Source organism: Oncorhynchus keta, chromosome 13 (genome assembly GCF_023373465.1).
Source record: "Oncorhynchus keta strain PuntledgeMale-10-30-2019 chromosome 13, Oket_V2, whole genome shotgun sequence".
Lineage (NCBI taxonomy): Eukaryota > Metazoa > Chordata > Actinopteri > Salmoniformes > Salmonidae > Oncorhynchus > Oncorhynchus keta.
Window position 1 is genome coordinate 30318771 of NC_068433.1, and position 19659 is coordinate 30338429.

General features: G+C 42.6%; 1 protein-coding gene and 1 long non-coding RNA gene across 7 annotated transcripts; one reads left to right on the top strand and one right to left on the bottom strand.

Moving 5' to 3' along the window:
• The first annotated feature begins 922 nt into the window (after nt 1–922).
• LOC118392162 (E3 ubiquitin-protein ligase TRIM47-like) lies at nt 923–19548 on the top strand. 6 transcript variants are annotated; one of them, XM_035783849.2, is made up of 9 exons: nt 923–1063; nt 1154–1199; nt 1384–1440; nt 1643–1735; nt 8179–8902; nt 13892–14051; nt 14281–14653; nt 18563–18802; nt 18954–19548. In XM_035783849.2, the coding sequence occupies exons 5-9, from the start codon at nt 8785–8787 to the stop codon at nt 19074–19076; spliced, it is 1014 nt and encodes a 337-aa protein (XP_035639742.1). In that variant the 5' UTR covers nt 923–1063; nt 1154–1199; nt 1384–1440; nt 1643–1735; nt 8179–8784; the 3' UTR covers nt 19077–19548. The 6 variants fall into 6 exon arrangements, with proteins under 6 accessions (XP_035639742.1, XP_035639743.1, XP_035639747.1 ...); XM_035783850.2 differs by lacking the exons at nt 923–1063; nt 1154–1199; nt 1384–1440; nt 1643–1735 and adding an exon at nt 6631–7511; XM_035783854.2 differs by lacking the exons at nt 923–1063; nt 1154–1199; nt 1384–1440; nt 1643–1735; nt 8179–8902 and adding an exon at nt 12185–12555.
• Nucleotides 9499–12069, bottom strand: LOC118392163 (uncharacterized). Its single transcript, XR_004827314.2, has 3 exons — nt 11891–12069; nt 10864–11553; nt 9499–10475 (listed from the first exon to the last, which is right to left on the bottom strand). It is a non-coding gene; the product is annotated as an uncharacterized LOC118392163 (long non-coding RNA).
• Nucleotides 19549–19659: the final 111 nt, after the last annotated feature.

A 19659-nucleotide genomic window follows, 5' to 3' on the forward strand; every position in this document is an offset into this window, starting at 1 on the left:
AGTACAAGATCTTAAATGAGTCTCAACGTGATACGAACAATTAGATGCTCTATCTCAAACATGTCTTACATTTATCCCATACATATCTCAGTGGTTTTTATACATTGTCATCTTGGACCTATCTCACTACGAACTATATATGAGAATAATTATTAACAGGTCTGATCAAATCATCGCAAATGTCATCTCAGACATATCTCTACATGATCTCATGTGTAAAATGTGTAAAATAATCCTAAAAATGGAGCAGATATGATTTATTTCCATTAATTAATCACTCAATGTACAATGTATACTGTTCCAACACAAGTCATTTGTTGAGTATACCAAGTCCTTCTCAAGTGTGTTTTGGGAAATGAGCTGCCAACACAATACCGGACATAGATGTAATGTCAAGGAAAACAATTCAACATGCTCCAGGGCAATTACAACTGTGTTGACAGGGGTTTCCAATAGCGGCACAACATGAAAGCAGGTACCATGTGTTACGGTGTCTTGCAGCAGAGAAAGACCTGCACTTCCAAATTTGCTAATAAGTGCCGATTTGTCAGCTGATTCCTCAGAGGTAAAGAAGAATTCAATCTGTCCATACCTTATTTGTGCTACTTTAGAAGGGGGATAAAACGGTCAAATTGTTCGTTCTTTTTTCCTTTCCCACAATGCCTTGATGTGAGACGAGTTCTCTTATTAACTCGTGCCCTGTGAAATGCTCTCACTGAATGCGGTGAATTAATATGGCGACCAGCATGTTTTTCCATTGTGGAGAGGTGCCTTGCCTCCAGTTGAAGTCCACTTGATGCTCCAATTATGTTTGTTCTCGACTTATCGCTGTTTTCGTCACAAAAACTATGGTCCTCCGTGCGTGAAAGTCAGATATGGCATTAGCTGGCTTTATGATTTGCGAAACAGCAGGGATAGACTGCACGGACCATTTGCATGGGTATATTTTGAGTACCATATATGAGCCTTAAAAAAAATAGTAATTTTTGTCTTCAAAATGAAAATATGAATGAGTCCATAATGGGCCAAGGGCTCTGACGGTGTCTGCCAGGTGCCCAAGAAGGTGAATATTTTCCGTTTGTTAACGCTTACCATAGAGATGACTAATTTGAGGGCAAAAGTTCCATTGCATTTTCCCATGTGATGGTTGCAGGGACGAGGTGACAAGGGAAGGATGGAGGAAGTCATTCTGAGAATAGGTAAGTAATTCATACTATGTCACCTATCAAAACTATATTTTGTGAAGTTCAATTGTAATTCATTTAGAAAAACTTCTCCAACTCCATTTCCGTTGTGTTTTTGTTGCTGTTGACATTTGGAACAGTGATTGGGCCTTGAACACATAATAATGAATGACCTGTATGTGCTATTGTCTCCTCTCAGACCCAGTCCAGATCCGAGAGCTGCACGCTCTCATTGACATCGTTGGAAAGAAACACTGTGAGCTACAATGAAACACTGAGCTACAAAGAAACACTGTGAGCTACAGGAGAGAAGGCCATCGGTGCCGTCCGGCGAGCAAGAGTTGTTCCCTGACAGTGGCATGTTCCTCTCACCGTTCCTCTCTTGCTGCCATCCATCAGGCATCTAGGCAACATTGCTTGCATCTGTTTGATTTGCTTTTTGACCCTTTTTTCCTCAGTGGAAGAATGTGTTAATTCAGTTGCCTTTGGACGCCATGGCAAGGTCCCCAAGGGGAAGCGAGTCCTCGACCGGAAGGCCAGCGGAATTCCAAGTAAGAATTTTCATATTAAGAATTTTCTCAAAGCTAGGTTACTTGAAAAACTGCCTACAGCAAATTAGGATTGATTCTTGATGAAAAGGATTTAGGTATGTTATTTGCTAATTCATCACTGCAATCAAGTCAAATCGAGTTTCTGAAAACCGTTTCTTCAATACCTCTATAACAAACCAAAATCCCCAATGTCCTTTTAAGACGTTTGTGTTTCACATACTGTGAGTCCTGGAGTAGAATTGTCATGTGTTATGTGTTATTTGTCAAAATATTCATAAAATGTTTTATATAACTTATTCCAGCCTACGTCTTGCGATGTGCTACCTTGGATGGTTGGACCGGAATCGATGAAAGGCATTCATCAACAAATGTAGGACCAGAGCAGGACAGAGTAGTGACTCAAATATTTTTGTTTGTGTACAATGGTGTAATGTTCATATTTGCCATAAGGTTCATTTAAGAACCTACTGTTATGTGTTTGGTGTTACATGTAGGTTAGACTTTTTGTTGACTACATCTGGTGGGTGACAACTGCCAATTTTCATCTCTACAATATTATTTTTGGGTTTACCTAATGTTTCAAATCAGGTACAAGAGCATATGCTGTATATTTACTTTATTTACGTTCTTACAGTTACTGGAACCCAATTTGTGCTGGGAATGAAAAGTTAGATGCTTTTTTAATGTAATAAGCACTGTTGAATACTGTACATTTGATGAACTACATCACTTTTCCTTCTTGTTTTTAACAGCTAATCATAATTAATACTGAAAGTCAATGCTAACGAATTCAATTCTCAATTGTGTCTCATATCTCATTAATCAGGCTCATGTATAGCTTCTGTAGTAAATTTAAGAGAAATAAATGAGACACGGAGGAGACGTTGCACATACAATGTCGAGATCTCCTTTATGGCTCATACTTAGATATTTCTGAAAAGATCACCACAGACAGATCATTAGCCTAATAAGTCTCAAACGTGTCTCAGGAACTCATCATTATGGCTCCAACAAAATAAGAGGCAAGAAGGAGCTCAACGGTATACAATGACGAGACCTCCTCTGCTGATCATACTTCCCCAATACCGCTAAAACAATCATCTCAATGCAACTTCATGTGTCCTATACATGTCTCATAGAAGTCTCTAACTTCATCTCAGTATTTCTCCTAAGGGGCCTTTAGGAGCAATAACCCAGACACACACGGTCACAGAATGACTCAAAGTTGAGAAGCTCTAGATAGTCTCAAAAGATCTGGAGGATATCCGAGTGAGCAACAGATTTTTTCCTATGGGTTAGCTCCTCCCTCTCAAAACATTCATTCTTCTCCCTTCTAAAGGGAATATCATTCCGTTTACAGTTGAAGTCAGAAGTTTACATACACCTTAGCCAAATACATTTAAACTTAGTTTTTCACAATTCCTGACATTTAAACATTGTAAAAATTCCCTTTCTTAGGTCAGTTAAGATCATCACTTTATTTTAAGAATGTGAAATGTCAGAATAATATTAGAGAGAATGATTTATTTCAGCTTTTATTTTTTTCATCACATTCCCAGTGGGTCAGACATTTACATACACTCAATTAGTATTTGGTAGCAATGCCTTTAAATTGTTTAACTTAAATTGTTTAACAAACGTTTTGGGAAGCCTTCCACAACCTTCCCACAATAGGTTGGGTGCATTTTGGGCCATTCCTCCTGACAGAGTTGGTGTAACTGAGTCAGGTTTGTAGGCCTCCTTGCTCGCACACGCTTTTTCAGTTCTGCCCACAATTGTTCTATGGGATTGAGGTCAGGGTGTTGTGATGGCCACTCCAATACCTTGACTTTGTTGTCCTTAAGCCACTTTACCACAATTTCTGAAGTATGCTTGGGGTCATTGTCCATTTGGAAGACCCATTTGCCTCCAAGCTTTAACTTCCTGACTGATGTCTTGAGATGTTGCTTCAAAAAATCCACATAATTGTCCTTCCTCATGATGCCATCTATTTTGTGAAGTGCACCAGTCCCTTGTGCAGCAAAGCACCCCCACAACATGATGATTCCACTCCCGTGCTTCACGGTTGGGATGGTGTTCTTCGGCTTGCAAGCCTCCCGCTTTATCCTCCAAACATAACGATGATCATTATGACCAAACAGTTCTATTTTTGTTTCATCAGACCAGAGGACATTTCACCAAAAACTACAATCTTTATCACCATGTGCATTTGCAAACCATAGTCTGGCTTTTTAATGGTGTTTTGGAGCAGTGGCTTCTTCCTTGCTGAGCGGCCTTTCAGGCTATGTCGATATAGGACTCGTTTTTACTGTGGATATGGATACTTCTATACCTGTTTCCTCCAGCATCTTCACAAGGTCCTTTGCTGTTGTTCTGGGATTGATTTGCACTTTTCGCACCAAAGTACATTCATCTCTAGGAGACAGAACGCATCTCCTTCCTGAGCGGTAGGACGGCTGCGTGGTCCCATGGTGTTTATACTTGCATACTATTGTTTGTACAGATTAACGTGGTACCTTCAGGCATTTGGAAATTGCTCCCAAGGATGAACCAGACTTGTGGAGGTCTACAATTTTTTTTATGAGGTCTTGGCTGATTTCTTTTAATTTTCCCATGATGTCATCAAAGAGGCACTTGAGTTTGAAGGTAGGCCTTGAAATACATCCACAGGTACACCTCCAATTGACTCAAATGATGTCAATTAGCCTATCATAAGCTTCTAAAGCCATGACATCAATTTCTGGAATTTTCCAAGCTGTTTAAAGGCACAGTCAATTTAGCATATGTAAACTTTTGACCCACAGTGAATTATTGTCTGTAAACAACCTAAGTGTATGTAAACTTCCGACTTCAACTGTATGTTCTGGTGACGATTTCCATCCAAATTAAAAAAATGTGAACCCAGACAAATCTTGCTAATGAAAACATAAAAACCAGGTATATCTACATTTTTCAGCTTACTTTTTACTTGTTTTCTGTTGTATTTTGCTTTGATAAAGTTGAAGAAACTGATGTTTTTATGTTGAGGTTTCGGTTAATTGGTTCGAGGTGTTGGGTTAAACTCATACAGTAAGTCATTATCAAAAGGGTGGAGACCAGTTGTATTATTGATGATACAGGGACAAGCCTTTGCTTGCAGTCTGGTTCAACTTTACCTGCTTAAAATGTTATACATATGTTTTTACATATTTGACATGGGTATTTTACACTATTTGGGTTGTAGTAATTTCTTATCAACCTCATCAATACTGTGCTGAAGGTATATGGATGATTCAAGATCCAAAATAATGTAATAATAGCATAATTTCCCCCTCCCCCATAGAGATTTCATCCCCTTCTGCCATTCCAGTGCTATATCTACTACCTGAGATTTCATCATTGAATGTTGACAGATTTATGTCCTTCTGTTCTGTTATAATCAGAAGAGCAGTTCCAGTGCTATATCTGGCTCTGACCTGATGTGTTCACTGTTCTGCCTTATCCAGTTACCATTTGAACATCTTGGTCATGTTCTGTTATAATCTCTACACCTGGCCACCCCACATCTTCCTCTCTAGGTTTCTTCCTAAAGTTTTTTCCTGTATTGTTTGCTGGACACAGCACTTTGGATATCAGGATGACAGTGATTTGATATCTGCCTGAATGTCACAAAAGTGACCAACCTTCTGCAAAGCCTGTATTGGTGTTCAGTGAGATATGCCAATGTGAAACCTATGAGGGTCTCCACAAACACTGTTAAATGGCTGGTCATGTTTGTACTGCAAGGAAGCTCAAGGCCCCTAAGTCCTGCCTGGCTTGTCTGACCTCGTACAGTGAGATTCACCTGGAGCCTCATCAGAGAGTAGTGACTCTGAAGAGACACAAGCTGATTGATCCTGTGGAGAACAGGATGTGCAATAAGCACAAAAGACTCCTGGAGCAGTTCTGTAGGAGTGACCAGAACTGTGTGTATGTTTTGTGTGCTGAGACAGGCCACAAGTGTCACAATACTGTGCCCATTGAGGAGGGAGTCAAACAAAAAGGTAAGAAATGTATTAGATTTATTCAATCATTATTTTCTAGATCTCTCCTTAAAGAAAAACTGAAGGCAATAAACAACTTATCTGGTAGAAAACGGCATGCGTAGCATCGATATTAGTCAAACATTCTAGTATTAACATTGACTACAACGTGTAAATAGGATGATTTTGGTAACAAAGTCAATCTCTTCCAAAACGGAGATTTGTAAAATGATTAGGAAGAAATTATATGTCACAGAATGAAGGGGACCATAACAGTTTTCCTTAGGTTGGGTTTATTTCAATCCTGCCCACAGCTGGAGCACAGCTGCATCCGACCTGATCATTAATGATCAAAATAAATAAATACCAATAGCTCCAAATGTCAATTACTTAAAACCCCCAAACCATCTATAAGTTGTAGAAATGCATATACAAATGTTGAAAGCATTTAAGACAAAAATATATGAAAATATTGTCCCATTTACATTGTGTAATTTTTTGTCCGTTTCTAACTAGCCCCAGAGACAGGCTATCCATAGTCAAACCAACTTTGCCATGGTTGCACAGCGGCCGGCTGAAACGAAAGAAGTTGGCTAGCTTGCTCGCTAGTCTGAGACTACTTCCAGATACGAAACATGGTTAGACTTGTTCAAGTTATTTAGAAGGATGAGTGACTGTAACTGTATTGGTAGAGTGAAAGTACAAGTGCTTCCCACATCGAAGAATGCCTCCAAGACACAAATCTCGTTCTCAGTCGCATTTCCTAATGCGAATTGAAACCAAGGATAAAGCAAGCAATTCAGCCCTCCTTTAAAAGTTGTCTTCGTGCAATATTTACATGCATTTCCCACAGGCTGCGCATAGGTCCACGAAGGCAGAGACACAGAAGATTATCCCGGAAAGACACGAATAAAGTAAACCAAAATATCCCAGACTGTGACAACCCAAAATGTTTCGACTACAACTCAGCGGTCATGGGAGAGAAGGGCTTCCAATCTTGACGCCGTTGGTGGGAAGTTGGGAGTTTCCAAGAAAAGTTGGAGTTTCCAAAAAGACTGTCAACAGGAAGAAGGCGGTCAAAAAGACTTACGCTTCGAACACACCGACTGTGTTATGCGTTTCGATACACCAAAGTACATTAATTTCCAATGGAATGCTGCATTTGCCTTGCAGCGTTGCAGAAGCAGTTGCAGTGCGTTCTGTGTCAAATTGTATGCGTAGACTTGACAGAAAGTAGAACAAATATTAACGTTTAATTTTTTTTGCACACATATTCGGTAAAAATGTGGGATTACATAAAAACAGTTTGATTGCATAATTTCTTTACATTTTGTATTAATTTATTTGCCAAGTATATTATTTATTCGATGACAGCCACAAATTAATTGTGAGAGCCTATAATATAATTTCCCTCCAAAATGCAATAATAAATAGTCAAGATAGCGGAGTAGGCTCTTTCAACAATGAGACCAACGTTGAGGAAGGTGGTCTTGATCGCGCTGTTGGGCCGGGACCAGCCCCGCCGAAAGCGCAGGTCTGTGTGGGTCCAGAGATGGTTAAAGTCCCTAAAGCAAGCAGGGGAGTTCCACCGTCTAATTCAAGAGCTTCGACTGTTTGGAGAGGAATTCCGAAGTTACTTTCGTCTGGACCGAAGCCAGTTCGATCACCTGCTCCAGATGGTTGGAGCCAGGATCACCCGGATGGATACCAACTACCGGGAGTCCATCAGCCCATTTGAACCCCATGGCGATTTGTCTCCGGGAAGCTACATTCTAGTACATTTTTAAAGCCTTTGATACCATAATTGATATTTGATACATTGTTTTTATGTGCTAGCTAAAGGGCTCTAGTCAATAGTCCATATTTGACATCAGATGTACTTTTACAGAATGTTCATTGGGATTAACTTTTCCCAGAGTTGGTTTATAATCATTTTTTAATTATGCAATGTTACCAAATGAAAAGAAAGGTGCCTTCTGCCCTGATGAAGGTAGGCTAGTCTTCTCCAGGACCCATACATTCTTATTGTACTCATACACTCTTAGAGAAAAAGGTTCCAAAAGTGTCCTTCTGCTTTCCCCATAGGATAACCATTTTTGGTTCCAGGTATAATACTTAATACATGGAACCCAATAGGGTTCTACTTGGAACCAAAAGGAGTACTACCTGGATCCTAAAAGGGATCTCCTATGGGGACAGCCAGATAAAGTAGATAGTACCATTCTTTCTAAGAGTAGAGTTGGCCTGGACTACAGTTTATTGATGTAGTCATAGACTGGATTGTACTGTTTCAAGGCATTGTTAATGATGGTTGATGAGTATTACAATTATAATTAGTAAAGCATAATAAACAGTAATGAGGTAGCTATATGAGTAGATATAATATGTGGGTGGAATTCAAGTTATACACAATATTGATCATTATTTTGAATTATATTTTAGATTCTTGGCGACAGGGGACTCCTACAGGACCCTAGGATTCAGCTTCCGAGTTGGACGGTCCACGGTGGCAGGCATTGTCCCCTCTGTGGCACAAGCCATTTGGGACTGTCTGGTTGGTGAATACATACCTGTCCCCAAGGAGGAAGACTGGAGGGCCATCGCTGCCGAGATCCTAGAGAGGTGGAATTTCCCCAACTGTCTTGGCTCTATTGACAGGAAACATGTAGTAATCCTGGCTCCACCGTGCTCAGGTTCGCAATTCTACAACTACAAGGGTACATATTCAGTTGTACTCTTGGCTGTAGTAGATGCCATCTACTGTTTCCGTGTTGTCGATGTTGGTGCTTACGGCAAGGGAAGTGATGGCGGGACCCTCCGGGACTCTGCCTTTGGCCAGGCACTTCAGGATGGCACCCTGGATATTCCACCACCTGCATCACTCCCTGGGGCTGAAGACCTGGGACCTGTTCCCCACGTCTTCGTCGGCGATGAGGCCTTCCCTTTAAGACCCAACCTCATGAGGCCCTACGCTGGACGCCAGCTGCCATTGCCAAAGCCTGCAAGGATCTTTAACAAACGACTGTCCAGGGCAAGGTTAGTTGTTGAATGCGCCTTTGGGATTCTGGCAGCCCGATGGAGAATGTATCGGAGAGTGCTTGGTCTCAGCCCCTCAAATGTCGATGCCTGCGTGAAGACCACGTGTTCTCCACAACTACCTGCGGAGGTAATTTAAAAGCCCCTTAACACAAAGGTTATTTTAAGAACCATCCACAGTTGTCCATAAAATTGCATTTTTCCCCCAGATTACTTTATGTATCATTGTCTCTCTTCATTTGGATGCTATATTTAAGTGACATTTGGGAGTAAAGACCACACCTTAACCCCGTCCCTCTCCCATTAACGTCAGTATTTTACACACCTGGCATGGTACATCAGGTGAGCGGGAGCACTAATTAAGGTTATACGACATACAGTTAGTATGATAACCTAGGGTCCATACAAATAGTACAGTTTACCACCATGTTCACTGGCCTGACAAAATACAGGTGGAAAAAAACTAATTAGGAAGAGAATGTGCTTTTACTTTAATCTCGTTTTAGATCAGCAAAGGTGTAGGGAAGAAATAAGCAGATTAAGTCTAAATTAGATATTCATAAACAAATGAAACAACTGACTATGAAAACATAATTGAATAAGTATTCAAGTACAGGAAAGAAAATGACAGGTATGTGTGTTGTAAAAATGTTTTAAAAAATAAAACTATTGAAAGAGGTGTGGTGTGGGTGCGTGTAAAAAAATTTAAAAAATGAATGTGTAATCTGAAAGAGAACAGCAAGAGCATATATTTTTGGCACAACTGCAGACCGATACAGGGACTACTCATAAAGCCTAGACGTAGTAGAGGAACTTCAGACATGGCCATAAAGAGAGAGAGGGCAGGGCACTGGAGATCTGAGGTACGAAGAGGTGTGTGTCTCTGTCTCTGAAAAAATGAAAATAATATGTAGCCATAACACAGCTAAACAAACAAATGGCCCCTGGACGTCGTGGACCAGTCAATGGAACAGAACTTCACAAAAAGTTTCAACACCCTGGTTTTCAAGTGGTTTTAGATGAAAGAAATATATTGACCTTTAGTCTCGTAAGAGACCAAGAGCATCTGTGAAAACTCCGTATGAGTTTCAATTCAGAAATCTATGCAACACTAATAATGAAAGCTTTCCTAAGACTATAAACAAATTACTTTATGTATTGACTGAATTTAAACAGAACTGACGTGTGTGAAAAGAAAGGTACAATGAGGGAGGTCAAAACAACAACCAGACAACTCCTCTTCCTGTCCTTCCTGTGAGCTGGTCGGCCCCGGCAACTCCTCTTCCTGTCCTTCCTGTGAGCTGGTCGGCCCCGGCAACTCCTCTCCTCTTCCTATCCTTCCTGTGAGCTGGTCGTCCCCGGCAACTCCTCTCCTCTTCCTATCCTTCCTGTGAGCTGGTCGGCCCCGGCAACTCCTCTCCTCTTCCTGTCCTTCCTGTGAGCTGGTTCGGCCCCGGCAACTCCTCTCCTCTTCCGGTCCTTCCTGTGAGCTGGTCGGCCCCGGCAACTCCTCTCCTCTTCCTGTCCTTCCTGTGAGCTGGTCGGCCCCGGCAACTCCTCTCCTCTTCCTGTCCTTCCTGTGAGCTGGTCGGCCCCGGCAACTCCTCTCCTCTTCCTGTCCTTCCTGTGAGCTGGTCGGCCCCGGCAACTCCTCTCCTCTTCCTGTCCTTCCTGTGAGCTGGTCGGCTAAATTGACTCCATTTCTGAAAGCGAAGAGAAAAACAACACATACAAGCTTAACATAATGACACCATAAAAGGTGGGATTTATGTTAACTAAATACTGCTTGCATAGTGTAGTTAATGGCATAAATATAGGAACAGTGTGGTAAAGTTGGTAATACTTGCTGTTTACTCATGGAATTTGTATTTCAGATCAAAAGATGAATATGACATGCAGATATTTCGACAGCAAACTGTTTTAGGATATTTTCTTACCCAGAAACAACAGCTATACATTTGCCTCATATTAATACTTTGATCTGAAATACCAATTAACCTACATGACTATACTGTAAAAAAAAAAAACCTACTTTACTTCACTGTCGCACACTTATGACACTACCTGTGATGTGGAGAAAAAAAAACGTACCATTGAACTCGGCTTCGAAAAGCAGCCGATACATTTTAACCTTTTCTTTGCTGACGCAGCCTCTTCAGTGTTGGCACCAGGCTCATGGGAAAAGAGGGTCTCTTCATCCTCCTTCCGGTGAGCATCAGGTTGGGCTGCATTCCTCTCGACGGCTTGGAGGAGCCTCTGTGGAATGAGTTGAGTGGCTCTAGGGGCTGGTACCTCCGATGACGCCTGGTGTGACGTTGTTCCTCTTCGTTTCTCCCTCTGTTTCTCTCCACGGCCACATCCTGTTCAACGAGGTCCTCAGTGGTCTCTTCCGTGAGGTTCATAATAATCTCAGGTGGTCCTAGATCCAGAGGTGCTTCCTCCATTTCATCATCTTCCATGGCTGCACCGGTGGTGGTCATACTCGTGGATGATGTTGTAGGTGGAGGTGATCGTCGCCTTTGTAGGTGACGTTGAGGGTCTTGATGCACCGGTGGCGACAACACGTGTGGATGACGTAGTAGAGGGTCTTGGCTGTAAAATTGCCACTCGTTGCCATAGGCACAATAAATGGATCCAGAAAAGAATGTGGCAGAAGCGCCAAGGCTGCTGGCCTGAAGCTGCTGACCCAGACTTCTTCTTCTCTTTCTCTGCCCTTCTCTCTCTCTCTCTCTCTCTGATACATGTCCCAAAGTCCTCTCCACTTCCTCCTACAGTCTTCTTCTACATAGACATGAACATGATAAGCCAAACCATTACCTAGCATAACTATAGTTATTAGATAGCTATCATGGACATGTCACCTACTGTACACATAGACACACACACACACGGTTATCTGACCAAATTATCAGGGGTACAGTAGTATCTACCATTTCTATTACTATTTATATAGCATACACACTCACACTCTTTCAAACATGATTATTTTGGTAGTTATCAGGGGTAGTAAACTAGTATAATTTATTTGACTATTTCTTTCACACACACACCTCATTGGCTAGGTTAGCTAGTTAACGCTAACTAGCCACATCTAGCACAAGCTCACTACTAAACTGACCTGGCAATCCTACTATCGTGGACACTTGTCTCCAATCAGCATTTTTTTGTGCTTATGTCCCTGTAGCTGTCAGCAGTTGTGTCAAAAATACATGGTTTTGAGGATACTGCGAAAATGATTCTCTCCTCCATGTGTCCAATCGCATGCGACCATTTGCAAAAGGCACCTGTATCAGTATAGTTGCCTAGGGGCGCAAAATGTTATGCAGCAGTGATGCAATGACGTAGACGGGATGTTCGAAGCGTCACCGCCATCTACCTGAACCCCAAGCCGAGAAGAGTCCGTGTGTGTGTGGATTACGAGAAAGGACGGGTGTCTTTTTTATGACGTGCTGGAAAACTCCCCCGGGAATCTTTACCCTTATGTTACTTTACAGCATGAAAAAGAAGTCTGAGTCGTTGGCCATTTTCATAGATTGGATAAAGAAGTACAAATACAGGTTGAGAGCTCTATCCAGTACCGCGAAGTGAAGATACAGACACCGTGAAAGGTGTCAACACAAAATTAAAGGACGTGGCACACTTGACCATTTTCCTCTGATGTATTGACATCCGGAGGTGTATGTAGAATCTGTTTCCTCATAATCTAACGTCGCAGACGTAAAATAAACGCATGAAACTTAGATCCCGTACAAAAACCGGAAAATCCAGTTGTTGGTGACAGAGGTTCGTTTCCTGATGACAAGCAATGATAAAAGTTAGAAAGGAATTACAAGTCGTCACTGCTGAGATCACGTGTGTGTGAAATGATGCCTTATTTACATTTTTGTAATATATTTTTTTATGTTGTGTATGTAAGATTTGCAAGAGGGTAAAGTACAACTGATTAGAGTGAACAAGGAAGGAACAACTCCACTTTAGGGAAAGTTTATAAGAATACGTTTATAAGGATGCTGCAATACAGCTCGTTCAGAGTCCAAATGTACCTCCCCTTTACCAGCAGTGGCAAGGCGTATCCTCGCCTTGTGAGAGTACTAGTTTATAGCACATACACACTTGTGCCACTGTAAGCCTAGGACCTGACTTGACAATTCGTCATCCTTGGCACAGAGCTGGTAGGTAAAATGAGTTTTGGATCATTTATATTATTAGATGAACATCACTAGTATTAATAAATGAAAGTACTTTTCATTTGATGTTTTTCTACACTGTGGTGCCATGCTGTGTGTGCCTGTAGAAGGAGTTAGAGACAGAGGTGGGGGAACAGTTGCTAAAAGTAAGCTGTCATCTAACATGTGTATGTGGTCATTTGCTTCTGTTGTGGTTGATGGATGCTGTGCCTTTTTTGAAGCCTAGTTCAGGACTAAAATACACGTTCTGTGGAGATTCTCCATTAAAAGTGCTTCTTAGTCCAGGACTAGGTTTAATCTGTGTTTGGGGAAACCTGCCCAATAAGTGTTCCTGTTAAAGTAATCCAAAGAGCCTCAGCGGTTCTGTGGTATGTTTTGTTTGTATGAATGGCTATGGACAGTTTACTGTCCAATGGCCTCTTGTCACTAAAGGGTTAACTATCTCTGTTCCAAGTCACAGAGGAAGCAGCATTATCACTAATGTTCAGATTACACTGAGGATTTATAAAGTGTTACACAACGCACAGTTCCGGGAACACTTTTTCTTTATATGGGGTTGCATGCATCCTAAATGGCACCCTATTCCCTTTATTGTGGACTACATTTGAACAGGGCCCATAGGGAATAGGGTGACATTTGGGACTCAGGCCATGGCGTTTTATAACCATCACTATGATGACATTGTGATCTTGCATTCCTGTGTATGAGTGTGTCAATTCCCAAATGCCGCCTTCCTTTATTTATCTGTACAATAACTATAAAAACATGTAGCCAAGATCCTACAACTGATAATGCTTCCAAACAACGCTCATTTTTGTCAGGATTTTTCTTCTTCTCTATACCCATGTACCAAACCATTTCCTGATTTCACTCCAAAAAAAACAAGTTCCTCCACGGGGAAAAAAAATCAATTTATTCTGTTCTATTCTCAGGGATGTCTGCACTGCCTCAATGCTGCATCTGTCTCGATGACTTCACCAATCCAGTCTCTATCCCCTGTGGCCATCGCTTCTGCCTGGGCTGTATCGGGGAGTACTGGAGACTCCATGGTGCCTGCCAGTGTCCTCTCTGTATGACATGTTTCCCCATAAGGTAAAAAGCCACGCATTGACACACACACACACACACACACACACACACACACACACAACAGTAGGAGAGGCGCTGACTGAATAGTACATTAAATACAGTATATAATAAAAAAGAAAGTTGCACACTTACTATAATGCTCAACTCCAAATAGTTGAATGTGTATAAAATGGGTACACAGCTATAGAGTGTGTGCAACTTTTACACACTTTTACACCGCTTCCCCTATCAGGCCACAGCTAAAAACGAAGCCAACCCTACATAATGTTGCACCGCGGGAGGAAATCCAAGCCGCACTCAGAGCAGGTGAGGTGCCCTGCGATATCTGTCCAGAAAAGCGGTGTAGAGCAGTGAAGTCATGTCTGGTGTGCCTGGCCTCGTACTGTGAGATGCACCTGGAGCCTCACTACAGGGACTCGGCTCTAGGGCGCCATCCACTGGTCACTGTGTGGAAGAACCTGGATGAGCCTGTCTGTAGACTCCACGGGAGGCAGTTGGCCAGGTTTTGTCGGAGCGATCAGACCTGCATCTGTGCTATGTGTGTCCAGACTGATCACAGGGGTCATCGGGTGGTCACCATCGCCATGGAAGCAACAAAAAGAAAGGCAAGACAAATACATTAATATGTTTTTTTGGGGGGTGGAAAATTATAGTTAGCATGTTGAGATTTCACATTGCATTGATTCAACAGTTTATGTACCAAGTCTGTCACGTAGAGTAGGCCAGAAGGCTAAACTGAAAAGCCTTAACTCAAACTTAAGCCTATATTAAACTTAAACTTTGTGTGCAGGAAACATGGCTCAAATGTACTGTGGAGTTTATCATACAGGGATATGTAGTGGTTCGTAGGGACAGAGATGTGGGGGGGGGACCTTCATAGAGCAAGGACTTCCTTACAGGATGCTAGGCAAAGGTATTGAACAGGAATATGTTGTTGTTGAGGTGTGGTTGAGATGAGGGGTGCTAATGGTAGTGAACAAAACAAAGTGAATAAGATTTTAATGGGGGGGGGAAATGGCCAGGTGTTGGAGAATCTGGTGTGCCTGAATGATTGCTGAGGGACCAGGATGGAGCCAGAGGGGAAAAGTCTGTCTTGGACTTCACTCTGGTATCTAGTGCCATGGCAGGAATCTGTGAGTGTGGGGTATGGGGAGGAGTTGACAGTAGGGAGTGAGCATTACCCCATAGTATGCACAGTAGGCCGGAGGGAGCAGGTGGTGTCAGTGGACGGAGGCGGGAGGTTGGTTGTTTGGAAGGACAAAGTGGGATCAGTTTCAAGAGTTGAGTGAGGAGGTGATGTCTCGGGTAGATATGAGAGGGGATGTGGATAGTATGAATAACTGGGTGAGAACAGCTTTAGTGGGGACAGCTACAGACGCTATACCTAAGAGTTCAGGGAGGACGAGGAGGGAAGCAGTCCCAAGGTGGATGGAGGAATGTGGGGCGTTGGTGAGGAGCAGGAACAGGGCATTTGGAAAAAGACGCATAACTTCCATCATCTGAATCAGTATAAGCAGGCCCAGGCTCTGGTGAGGAGAACTGTCTGTGACACCAAGAGGTCACGTTGGTTCTGTGACACCATTGGAAGGGCGACGGGTAGATGAGGGGGGTGGGGGGTTGTGGGGGATGATTGAGAGGATGAGTGGGGTCAGAAGGGAGTAGGATTATCCCATGTTGACGAGTGGGGAAGGATGTGGCAGTAACAGACGAGGAGAAGGCAGAGACGATTTGTCAGAGGACGGGTAGTGGGGAGAAAGAGAACGAGAGAGGAGCATCCTGGAGTGCTGGATAGGAGAGAGGATGCAAATGATGCATTGAATGCACCATTTGACATGGCTGAGATGGAAAGGACAAGCGGTAAGGCTGGGTTAACTCCACCTGGGAAAGAAGAGGTGCGCTGTTATATTGGCCCGTCTTAGTGATGAGGCACTGGATAAGGTATTGGTGTTGTACAACAGAGGGTGGGAGGAGGGGAGACTACCAGCCAGCTGGAAGGAGGCAGTAGTGGTACCAATCCGGAAGCCAGGGAAGGACCCAACAAGGCCAAACACCTATCGGCCAATAGCTTTAAAATCACATGTATGTAAGATTATGGAACGTCTGATTACGGAGAGCCTAACTTACTTCCTGGAGAGCTGGGGGCTAGTATCACCACATCAGAGTGGGTTCAGGAAGGGGAGGGGAACTATGGACCCAGTGCTCTGCTTAGAAGCGGAAGTCAGGAATGCTCAGGTGAACATGGAGACTGTTGTAGCTGTCTTTTTGATGTGGAGTAGGCATATGATATGATGTGGAATGAGGGGTTGTTAATCAACCTTGATATTATGGGGTTCGGAGGAAGAACGTACAACAGGATAAAGGATTTCCTGTTTGGAAGGTCTATCCAGGTGAGGTTGTGGAAGTCTCTATCAAATTAAAGTTTATTTGTCGCGTGCCCCGAAAACAACAGGTGTAGGTAGACCTTACAGTGAAATGCTTACTTACAGGCTCTAACCAATAGTGCAAAAAAGGTATTAGGTGAACAATAGGTAAGTAAAGAAATCAAAACAACAGTAAAAAGACAGGCTATATACAGTAGCGAGGCTATATACAGTAGCGAGGCTATATACAGTAGCGAGGCTACATACAGTAGCGAGGCTATATACAGTAGCGAGGCTACATACAGACACTGGTTAGTCAGGCTGATTGAGGTAGTATGTACATGTGGTTAAAGTGACTATGCATATATGACGAACAGAGTAGCAGTAGCGTAAAGAGGGGTTGGCGGGTGGCGGGACACAATGCAGATAGCCCAGTTCGACAATGTGCGGGAGCACTGGTTGGTCGGGCCAATTGAGGTAGTATGTACATATGTACATGAATGTATAGTTAAAGTGACTATGCATATATGATAAACAGAGAGTAGCAGCAGCGTAAAAGAGGGGTTGGGGGCAGCTACCTAGTGGATAACGGTACACCACAGGGGAGCATGATTAGTCCTCTGTTGTTCTCAATCATTATCAATGATGTTTACTCTCAGGTACGGCCAGATATTGGGAGGACGTTATTTGCAGAGGACGGGGCCTTATGGAAGAGAGGAAGAAATGTTCCACACATAGTCAGGAAGGTACAGGAAGCAATTGATGAGGTAGAGCGGTGGGCATTAATGTTCTGTACCAGGAGGAAGGTGAGAGATGAGGTATGCTTGAGGCTATACGAGGAAAAACTTGGAGAGGGTGGTTTCTTTCAGGTTCCTTGGGGTAATAGTTTGACACTAGACTGACCTGGGTAGAACACATTGAGAGAGTGGTAGGGAAGTGTAAGAAGGTGCTGTTTAATGGGGAAAGAGTGGGGGGGCTGGGCGTTCCTCTTTGAGGACCATGTATGTTGCATTGATCCGATCTGTAATAGACCGTGGCAGTATAGCGTGTGGTTTGTCAGCCCGCACCTCATTGGAAAGGCCAGATGTCAGACTCAAGAGTATGTAGTGGGACGTTTCAGACCTCCCCATTGGCTGCACTACAGGTGGAGATGGGGGAATATGCCGTTGCAGATTAGAAGACCGCAGCTGGCAATTGATTATTGGGTCAACCTACCGGGATAAGGGGTGTCTCATCTCGCGAAAGGGATTTTACAGGCATGCAGGGAACATAAGCGAAGACAGAACACAAGCGGTGGGTGGGTAATAACGAGGCGAAGGAGATGGGACTGTGTTGAAGGGAGTTTAGTCTAAAAGTAGCTTTTCCTATCAATCCTCCATGGCTACTCGCACCTCCGGTAGTTGATCTAGAAGTATTGGAGAAACTATAGGAAGGTGAGGAGGGTGTTGAGCCGTCTGATTTGTTTAAGAGACATCGGGATACTGTGTATCAGGATTTTGTGGCCATTTACACAGATTGATGAAAAAGGTCAAAGGACAGGATGTACTGGGTCAGCATTTTTAGTAGTCCTTATTCCAGCATACCCGGAAGCTACAGAGACGGAGTGAGAAACCGAAACAAATAGAGCGGTGATCCAAAACATTGAGTACAAAAGTACAAAAAACATCACTTAGATTAAACATGAAAGCTTGCCTGCAAATTCTTCATACCATACCCAACTGTTACTGACGGGAGGTAAGAGTGATGTGTGCAATGTATGACCTGAGATCGCCAAATGAACTTGTGTCGACCCACGTTGCTAATGTAGCTGAAAACGGAGCAGGGATGGGGAGATGAGTGTGGGTGTGTTAGTTGACCAAATCCTGCCCGCTGCCAGTGACGAACTTCTCCGTCACAAAAAAGTCATTAAATCATTTTTTATAAATGTACAGCACATACACCTAACATTCAGAGATACTGTATCTGTAAGAATCTGTACATGCATCCGTACATACAGTATGTACTGTAAGCGATTCAGGGTTTTCAAACATTAGGCCAAAATGCAGATATGATTTAACTGAGTCCGCAGATATTTTTAAACGTTTTTTCCCAACTTGAGAGTTGACTGATATATTGTACGTTCTTCTGATTTGAAGTCCACTGACTCATCCACAGGTTAAGCTAAAGAAGTCCATGATAAAGTTTCAGCAGATGATCCAGGAGAGACTGAAGAAGATGGAGGACCTCCAACAATCAGCGGAGCTCGTTGACGTGACTGAGGAGAAGCAGAAAGCAGCAGAGAGGCGGGCTGAGGGGCTCGTCAAAGAGATGGAGCAGGAAATCACTGAGCTACAGAGGAAAAGCACTGCGCTGGAGCAGCTCTCACACACCGAGGACCACCTCACCCTTCTGCAAGTCAGTGTCCCCATTTCCTGTCTTTATAAATCAAATGTTAACATTTTTGGCCAACATATATATATATATATATATATTTAATTTCACAACACAAACGAGCCAAACAACAAGTTGTTACTCTTTTTGACGAGTTTCCCTCCTCTACATATAGAGATTTCCATCACTGTCCACTCCTCTACACAACAAGGACTGGTCACACATCATCAAGTCCCTGATCCAAGAACTACAGGGGAAACTAGAAATATCCTCAAGAGATAGTAGAAAACTACATTGAGCCTCCTCCTAAAATAAGACATGTCTTTTTACTCAGGAACATTTTATGATTGTTTAACATCGTTCGGCCATTTTGTCTGTCCTCAAGTGATTTTTACAATGAGAAATATCGGGAACTTATTTGTTCATTGTAACCTTGACTTAGCATTTTACCAAAGGAAATGTGACTTTAATGTGTATCACTTATGCTCATGTCGAGTTTATCATTGTGCCTATCCTATCCACAGTGTGCAGCCATGGTTGATTATTTATGTCTCGTTACAATTTGACCAGAGTAAATGTGAATGTGATTGTAATTTATTTATATATATATATATATATATCATTTATCTTAGAATGTATTCAAAATGTTTAGTACCGTGCCAGAGAAAGTATGACCACCAATCAAGTATTATGCAGGTTTGTACGAATTTGTGATTGTGCATTTAGCAGAGTTTGTCATTGGATTAAATAAATACTGTAGCCTATCGTTAGCCTAGTGGAAAGGTGTTTGACTTTCAATTCTCAAGTAAAAGAAACTGCATGCGCATACCAGAGGAGAAGGATGGAAGTAGTAGCTATAGCAGGATGGGGTCATTGTAATG

Bases quoted from the DNA above. Each gene is read 5' to 3' on its own strand.
- LOC118392162 (XM_035783849.2), top strand. From the start codon at position 8,785: ATGCGCCTTTGGGATTCTGGCAGCCCGATGGAGAATGTATCGGAGAGT. The intron at 8,903-13,891 runs GTAATTTAAAAG...TTCTATTCTCAG, and splicing joins CTCCACAACTACCTGCGGAG to GGATGTCTGCACTGCCTCAA. The intron at 14,052-14,280 runs GTAAAAAGCCAC...TTCCCCTATCAG, and splicing joins ATGACATGTTTCCCCATAAG to GCCACAGCTAAAAACGAAGC.